At 34.0% G+C, this 9,407-nt stretch overlaps 2 protein-coding genes across 2 annotated transcripts in view; one reads left to right on the top strand and one right to left on the bottom strand.

Moving 5' to 3' along the window:
• Positions 1 to 9,407, bottom strand: part of LOC102670609 (sodium/potassium-transporting ATPase subunit alpha) — a 123,004-nt gene that overhangs the window by 74,594 nt on the left and 39,003 nt on the right. The gene's annotated exons all lie outside the window — the stretch shown is intronic.
• The window catches only part of LOC116185033, a 45,251-nt gene continuing 41,933 nt past the window's right edge, over positions 6,090 to 9,407 (top strand). Inside the window, exons 1-2 of the mRNA XM_031508460.1 lie at positions 6,090 to 6,359; positions 6,544 to 6,675. Coding sequence (XP_031364320.1) covers positions 6,140 to 6,359; positions 6,544 to 6,675 — 352 coding nt within the window. The 5' untranslated portion in view covers positions 6,090 to 6,139. The remainder of the gene's footprint in view (positions 6,360 to 6,543; positions 6,676 to 9,407) is intronic.

Below are 9,407 nucleotides of genomic sequence, written 5' to 3' on the forward strand. Positions count from 1 at the left end.
GGAGAGAATCTCGAAAGACGGTAAATCAGGAAAGTTTTATCCTGGTGATGGTAGAGAAGAATAGGAAACGATTTGATGAAGGATTGTAGAACAGAAGTGAAAGTTGAAGGTGTACAAAGTTCAATTCGAGGAGAAAAGCTTCTCCATTTTCTCCACGAATTGGATCACAATGATGCCTGAACTACGTTTTTGAAAATCGTCGAGGGGAAGGGAACGAATCTTTTGATTCGATCCTTTGAGAATTATCCACGTTATCGTTTATATATTTTATTGACAGTAGCAAAGTGATATTTGATCTTTTATGGATATGGCAAACAAAGCAAATTGCCTGGTTACTTGTCAAGGCTGATTCGCAAGAATGTGTTAATGCATTTATGTATATATTTCATCCTATATATATATATACACTTCCAATTATTTCAATGATAGTCTTAAAAAAATTTTAAATTCAACACGTTTAATCAAATATCTGAATCCTCTTCAGAATCGAATTTCTATTAAATATTAAAAATATACGATTCTTTTTCTTTCATCGAATTTTTCGAATAAATTTTGAAATTGTATTTATACAAAAAAAAAATACATTACAATAAAATATTATTTACAACATTAAGAAACTAATAATAATATCTACATATAAACATAATAAAATTCAACAAGATGTATAACTAATTAATTCCAATATGGCGTCGTTATTCGTTCTCCAATCCCTTATAGGTTATGTTTCGTTGTAGCGTCCCCTTAACGATAAAATTCCTTTATCATCTCATATCTCATATATATAAAGGAATGAAACACAAACATAAGGGGGAGAAAAAAAACAGGAAGAAACTTGGCCAGGAAATGATTACGCCACCATAGAAAAAGAGTGGCTCTGCCCACGACTAATTTTTGCCCACAATGCACGTGCGAGCCGGTGGTGACGTGCATCACAACCTTGTCCACTGTAAGTAAGTACGTCCACGCACGTGACTATCAGTTCGTGGTACGGCCACGTACGAGCAAGATCGTAAATATGCGAGTGTGCGTAAATCTCGGGACGTGTATGCACGAGAGCATATCCTCCCCGTACCACGCACCATTCCCACTCCCTGTAAACGTAGGCAGTAGTAGCAACAGCCTACTCTGACGTATCACTTTTTCTTCGCTATGTATATGTAATCGATAGAAAAATAGAAATAACGACACGATCGTTAGATTCTTAGTTTAATCTTTTTTGAATAGTAATCCATCAAATTTTTTTTCAAATTATAAAAAGTAATTTATTAAGAAATAGATGCGAAAAAATAATAAAAAAAAGGGGATGAATTATGGTATATTGTCCATCAGCTTTTTAAATTAACAGGACAGAAGAATGAACAATTGAATGGCAGATCTGAGACGAAAAGTATCGACAATGTGTTCAAGGAGTTGTTTTATTTGAGATTAAAAAAAAAAATAAATAAATACTAAAGAAAGGAAGAGTTAAAAATTTTTCTTAAAAGATAGATGAATTAATGTATATATTTTTTTCATCTTTTTAAATTAACATGGCAGAGGAATGACCAATTGAATGGCAGATCTAATTAGAAAAAATATCAATAACGTGTCCAAGAAGTTTTTTTCTTGGAGATAAAAAAAAATGAATGATGAAGAAAGGAAAGAAAAATTTTGGGAATTGAAGCAAAAACGAGGAAAATTAAATCAGAAGAGAATTACATCTCGCATTGTTGAATGAGGGGGGAGGGGAAGGGTGAGTATTCTGGACGGTAATGGCCAAGTAATGGGACTCTAGTCTCCCATTTTGGCCCGGATCGGAATTTATTTCGCCATTTCGTCCTTTTTTGTCGCTTCGATGGCTCGGAATCTTCAGGATGGATTTGCGAATCTAACACAAAGAATTCGTGTGCCAAGATTCGTTCAACCTTCCCCCTTCCTATTCCACGTGGTGATTTTTGACTATTCGTCAAAAGTTTCGACCATTGAATCGATTTCTATCAATGAAAATCAATAGGAAATATTCTCTTGGAGAGAGAGAGAGAAAAAAAAGAGAGAAAGAGAAAATATTTCGTACACAAGATGCTTCTTCTCTTTCGGTTTATTTTTATTTTTCGTTTCATTATGAGGAAGAGGAGAAGGAAAGAAAAGAGCATTCTCGAAATGGAATCGAGTTCGTGAATCGAGTTCTTTCAGAAAAATCGAGATATTCGAATGTGAAATTCATCTTCAAAACGATTTGTTTGGATTGTTAAATTTTCTATTTTTTTTTTTTTTTTTTTTTAATAAATTTAATAAGTATAAGCAAATTCTAATACAAAACTTTCTTAATAATTATGCTTGTTCAGTCTCTCTCTAGTTAATATTCAAGTAATATTATTATTTTGGAGTTACTATACTATACTATTATTACCAATATCGATAATTTGAATTGCAAAATAGATCGATAAGAAAACAAATGAAACTTTACGGAACGAGTTTGATAAAGAAACAAATGAAAATTTACAACTTAATCTTACCAATTATAATATTTCACGGATAAAACAGAAATCTATATGTATAATTTAAAAATTGTATTCTTTACGACAAATCATTGTAAAAAAAAAAATTATTTAATTGCCCACATACATGATCATTAAACTTAAAATAATTCCAACATATGAAACACCTTAAAATTATACCTATGATTCTAAATCTATTATCTTAAATTTTCCAATTTTCAATCACACAAATTAATCAAAATAATCTTGAAATAATTAAATCATTTAAAAATTCCTGATTTAAAAAAGTACCTTAAAATTTAATTAAAAAAAAAAAAAGGAAAAAAATGATAAAATAAATTAATTTTTCCAAACCAACAAAGTTATAATACAGCGTGACTATTTCTAACTTGCATCGTTTTGCATTCTTTTATTTAACATTCCAATTAAACGGAGAACGTGGCCGTGAAATTGCGTACGAATTACCATAGCCAAGAAATAATGAAACAGTCACGGAAATTTCACGCACGACACGTATCACTGTCAACAAGGTTTCGCAGGAACGTGTCCATCGATCTCTAAGCTTTAATTAATTTTAAACAGACGCCGATCGCGTGTCATCCCAACTTTTCATACGATTGAATTTCAATCGGGTATCGACAGAAGGATCGTAGGTGTCCATTGACTTGTGAAATATCGATCCATCGCCACGATATACCACGAGGAGAGCGAGAGGAACTCGTTGACGGGCAACTTCATTCGATCTCGTCGAACAATGCGAGTTTATATTCGATCGCCATTTTGGTGAAAAACCGAAGACGAAAATTCGAAAAATCTGCGTCTATTGTTTATTATTATTTTTCCCTTTCTTTAAAAATAGCTATCAATTATTTCAATTTCCATTCAGAAGATTAATTTTTTGCCACTTTGAAATAATTGTTGCAAACAGTTGTTAATTTTTAATCGAAATTTAATTTGTTCCAGTGGCACGAAAGATGATATTATTAACTATTACAAGACTTTAATTCTATATTATAAGGAAAGAGATTGAAATACGTATTGGATATAATTTCTGTTTAGTAGAATCCACAATTCTGGTAATAAAACGTGATACGAGTTAAAATGAAATTTCATAACTTAACTTGGACCAGAGAGGAAATTTCAATTGATATTTGATCTAAAATAGAAACGAAATTTTACTAGTTAAAATTTAATCCAAGTTAAAATAATGATATAAATAATATATGTATATTTATTCGACTCGTGCAAAGTTAAATGTAAAATTCAATTTATTAAAATCGAAGTCGAGATTTAATTAATTAATATATCGAGTAAAAGTGAGATTAATAGAAAGTTCAAAAAAATTAAATCGAATCTAAAGTTCGATTCGACCGTGGCCTCGGAATCGAAATAAATTTATTTAAAATTTGTTGAAGAAATAATCGACAATCGATATCGGATTCAAGATCAATATGTATTTCTTTTTACAAAATAAAATAATCCAATCTCAAATTAAACGTAAACGTAAAATTCAATTCTGGTAAATTGAAAATCCGTTGAGTGCACCGTATCGTAAGTAAAATTAGACGGAAATTCAACGAAATTACTATCGAAAATTCGAGATTCTTTCACTATTGGAGGCATCGTAAACGTGGATAAGCGACCCAACGCTTGGTGCAAATAAAATCTTATTGCGGGGGAATTTTCCTATTTTCCAGGAAGCAATTCGACGAATTAAACTGCCTAACTGGAATTTTATCGTCGATGCGCTACCAAGAAGAGGCGTTCGTATCGATGACATACATCGTATTTAAACATCCGTGTAAACGCAAGGAAAAGTTGGAAAAAAATCTCGAACACTCTAGAGCGAAAAAAGAAAGAAAGAAAGAAAGAAAGAAAGAAAAAACACGTTTTATCATTTATTCCAGTGTACATTTATAAGACGTGTAATAAACTGTTGATAAAACAAGAATTTCGAATTAAGAAGAAAATACGAGTCTTTCGAGATATTTAAAAATAGGCGTTTAAAGAAACATTCCTTACGACACGATGTTTGTTAATTAGTATAATCGAGCAAGGTGAGTATAAATGATAACTTAATCACTTTTTTAAACAGAGGCTATCATCACACAGATAACTTATCTCAAATTATACGACGTTTCCTATTCGAGTTTTAACCACTCAAAACTAGAAAAAATTAATATTTCGCATTACTCGATCGACATTTTTCTCCTTGTTTCTTCGTTTTGTCTTCATTAATTTGCTCTAAAGATATATTCATGGTGGATTTTTTAATATTTATCACTAAAAAGATTTATAATTTCAAACTAAAGACATTGTTTCTTGATGGGTAATTTGTTAGGTTAGGTTAAATTACTTTGAGTTTAGGATTAAATCAAATTATTAAATTAATGTAAAAATTCAAATATTGTTGATTCCATAGAATTAAAATCTTCTGATTCATCTAGAAAAGCTTTTCCTTCGATTTTCTTTAAAATCGAAAAAGAATAAAACGAAATAATATTTCGATAATCCCGTACAACTGGATCCTAACCTCAAAATATTTTCTCGTTCATCAAACCCAAGTTAAATTACAATCTAAAATCTAAAATCTACAATCTACAATCTAAAATCAAAGATCATAAACGCCTTAATAATAAAATAATAAAATAAGTTTTTCCCTTTAAGAAAACATAACTTAAACTTAACCTCTTCCAAAGTTGGACATTAGCCCGAAAAACTAACTAACTAAAACAACAAAGTTTCTTTAAGCATAATAACCTTACTTACGAATTCTCGAATAACATTTATTCATAGCCATTTATTGTTGATTCGCTCCTCCTCTAACCTCGATCATTTCGCGCTGCAGTTATCTGCAATTATTCGACGCTTCGAACAATAAATTATCTCGGCAACTAACTTTATTCTCTGCTCGAATCGTGAAAATTTTATTCATAGGTCTCTCGCTGAAAAACTAACCAAAATTTCTTCAACAATCTTACTTACAATTCTCGAATAACAAAATTATCGTCGATTCACTCGTTGCACTCATCTGCAATTATTCGAACAATAAATGATCTCAACAATTAACTATACTCTCAACTCGAACCGTGAAAATTTTACTCACAGGTCCAATCTCTCTCGTTGAAAAACTAACCAAAATTTCTTCAACAATCTTATTCACAATTCTCGAATAACAAAATTATCGTCGATCCACTCGATCGCTGCACTCATCTACAATTATTATTCGACGCTTGGAACAATAAATTATCTCGACAATTAACTATACTCTTAATTCGAACCGTGAAAATTTTACTCGCAACCGTAAGAAAGCCTCGAGAACCACTCCCAGAATTGGCCGCTATCCCACTGAAAAACTAACCAAAATACAATCTCTTTGATAACCTTATACACATCTAATCCTCTTCGAATAACAAAATCACCGTGGATCCATCTCTTTCCCCTTATCTCTCCAATTATTCGACGCTTGGAACAACAAATTACTCATCTATCGCCAACATTATCCACAAAAACGATACCTTCCCATGCCTGGTCGATCTGTTTCCATCGCGGTTCCCGCCAATTCCTCTCTCCTCCCGTTCTGTTTATAAACAAAGCCGCCGAGAGAGAGTCACTCTCTCTCTCTTTCTCGGCGCGTAACCTCGTCTAAAAGCATCGTAGCGATGCGTGCAGAGTGTACGACGCCGTCCTTCCTCTTCCTCGCTCGCGTGAATGACGCCTCCGGTTCTTTCTGGTTCGAGCTCGCCATTCACCGAATCGTCGACGAAGCGGCGTCTCGCCCGCACCGGTTCGAACCGGTAAACCGGCTGCCTTGGGTCCCGGTTAAGTCCGCCTCGATTAGCGCCTCGGCAATTATTGAATGGCCGACCGGCCGACGATCAGGTTCTCTCCTTTTATCCCCGACTTCCTCAATCGAGACACCGATATCTCCTTCGCGTCCGTGTACACCGTTCGTCTCTATATTCGTGTGTGTGCATATACGTGTGTGCTCCTCTTCTTCTTCCTCCTCCTCTTCCAATGCGTGTACGCGTGTAGTACGAGAGTTTTAACATTCTTATCCCCTTAGTGAGTGGAACACGGGCAAGCTTCGCGTCTTCCTCGTCGAGAACGATCACGACCACGACCACGACGACGCTCCAAGATACGACCAAGGTTGGAGCGCGTGTGGAGAAGCAAGATGGAGGACGTGCCGATGACGGTGAGACGATGTTCAAACACGTTTGGATAGGAAATAAGTTTGTGAGGATGGAAAAGGTGGTGGTGGGTTGTTGAGGAAACGTGTTGAATCGTTGAACGTTGTTTTGGGATTTGATTAGATTTCTAAGAGCTTGAATATTGTTTGTTTTAAATAATTACGGTAGGAAGTTTGATTGACGTCGATTGGAAGATGTTAGAGAGGAGATTCGATGAATTTTACTTTGATTTTCGGATTCGATTATGTTGCAGAATCTTTAGATTGGAACGGAATAATTTTTGTCGAGGAATGAATCTTTAAAGGTGATTATTATTGGATTCGAGAAACAACTTCCAATTGATTCTTGTTATTATTTATCTGGGTTAATGAGACTGCGATATACGCCCTCGTAACGTGCAACTAAGAACACGTCGAGTCGCGACAAAAAAAAATATATAAAACTAGCGTGTTTGAATTTCACAATGTTATATAATTATATGTTATTTAAATTGCCAAGTTGCTACCCAACTAAAAATTTGCATGAATTTATTATTATTCAAACGACTCGGTCAATGATATTCTTTGTATAAACGTTTACTGCGATTAATTTTTAAATTTTCGTTCAAACGATATAACACACATTAAGAGTACTTATGTTTTTTTCATTCTTCTTTTTTTTTTTTTGATTCAATCTCGAAAAAAAAAGAAATTCAATTGCAAAAGGAAAATTTCGACTTTTGTCGATTTTGTCGAAGATTCGTTTTTTTTAATTTTTGCCTCGCGGATTTTCGAGTCCTCTGAACGGAAAATTTCGACTGCAAATAATATTCCAACCGGTGTATCATCTTCAATTTGTTTGGCGTTAATGTCCCACGAGAGAACGATTGACTTTTCAGATATATCTACGTATATGACAATGTCAGTTTTATCTAATCGGCCGATCTTTGCATCGTTGAGTCAACATGAGAAGAAATTTTCCTGTGTTTGAAGATGATTGATCTTTTTTTTTTTTTTTTTATTACTGAGTAAGATATCGGTTTTTAAATTAAAGATAAAAAAAAAAGATAAAAATAGACTAGTAAGCGATATTATTTTTCCAATGAATATAAAATTCCTCTTTTTGTTAACTTGTAGAATTAACCAGTTTTTTTTTTATATATTATTTTATATTATTTCTTTTGCCATCTTCGTTCCGCAATTTGAATTTTTCGTTTTTTGTAATTTCGTTTCGTTAAGTCGAGCGATTAGTAGCGAGTTGATTAATTGAGACGATGGTTGAATTAAGCTCATTCAAGCGAGAAAGTTAAAATTGTAACGGAAATTCTCGGATATAAATAAATTTCGCCAGAGTCTAATTCCGCCAGAATAATTCTGCCAAGAGGTGCGTGAACGTGGTTCCGTGTCAAAAGGGTAAAGCTGGCAGAAAATAACACCGTTAGTTCTGGCGCTGCATCAAAAATCCAAGTGAAGAGGAGTAAGAGAGTAAAATATACCTTTGAATCGATATCGAATCGATGCAAAGTTCGTGGCAACAAGTATTCCACCAAACTCGAATTTTCGAATATTTTACCCCTTTACCTCCCCCTCCCCTTACTCATCCAAAATTCCTCTTCGATGCTAGAAATTATGCAATAAAAATCAATTAAAATCTCCACGATCGGTTCGTATTTTTTCCAACAAAAAAATCAATCACAAATTTCAATTAAAATTTTATAAAATCTGTAATACATCGTATATACGTTGGACATCGAGAAGCGTATGTGCGCTCGATTTCGACACTCGTCGATCGAGGAGGAGAGGAAATTTGGATTAGAAAGGAGAGGGGAAAAAAAAGGACGAGGGAGCAATAGGCGTCGTCGTTTGGCGCCCACGTGAACCACGAGATGCCAAAGTTTGGGACCAGTGATCGGCAGGAACAATGAACGGTTTCCCCCCTTCCCAGCCGTTTCTATCCAGTTCGAACCGGAAAAGCGGCGACTGGCGGTCTCACGCGACGCGATATACTCGTCCACCCGGTTATTGGATACTATCGACAACCTCTCTCTCTTTCTCTCTCTCTTTTGCCGCTGTTTCGAGGCCGTGCCTCAACTTCCCGATGAATGACGCGTCTTCTGGGACAAGTTGATCGACCTTTGCGCCGAGGAGGACCGTGGAATTAAAAATATAAAAAGTATGTAAAATATCGTATAATTTTTTTTTTTTTTTTTTTTTTGCAATTGCGTTGTAAAATTTTCCGATCTAAGAATGGACGGATGAATGACTTCCCGATGAATGACGCGTCTTCTGGAACAAGTTGGAGGACCGCTTCCACGTGAAATTAAAAATAAAAAGCTTGTAAAATATAATAATTAATTTTTCTCTCTATTTTTTTTTGCAATCGATACTTTTGATAATGTTGTAAAATTTCTCGATTTAAGATGTGGAATGAATGGATAAATGACGCGTCTTCTGGAACAAGTTGATCGAGGAGGACCGTGGAATTATAAAAAGTATATAAAATATCGTATAATTTTTCTCTCTTCTTTTTTTTTTTGCAATTGCGTTGTAAAATTTTCCTATCTAAAATGTGAAATGGATGAATGTGGATGGATAAATGACGCGTCTTCTGGAACAAGTTGATCGACCTTTGCGCCGAGGAGGACCGTGGAATTAAAAATATAAAAAGTATGTAAAATATCATATAATTTTTCTCTTTTTTTTTTTTTGCAATTACGTTGTAAAATTTCCCTATCTAAAATGTGGAATGGATAGATAAA

The sequence above is a fragment of the Apis dorsata genome, unplaced genomic scaffold, assembly GCF_000469605.1.
Source record: "Apis dorsata unplaced genomic scaffold, Apis dorsata 1.3 scaffold_87, whole genome shotgun sequence".
Classification (NCBI taxonomy): domain Eukaryota; kingdom Metazoa; phylum Arthropoda; class Insecta; order Hymenoptera; family Apidae; genus Apis; species Apis dorsata.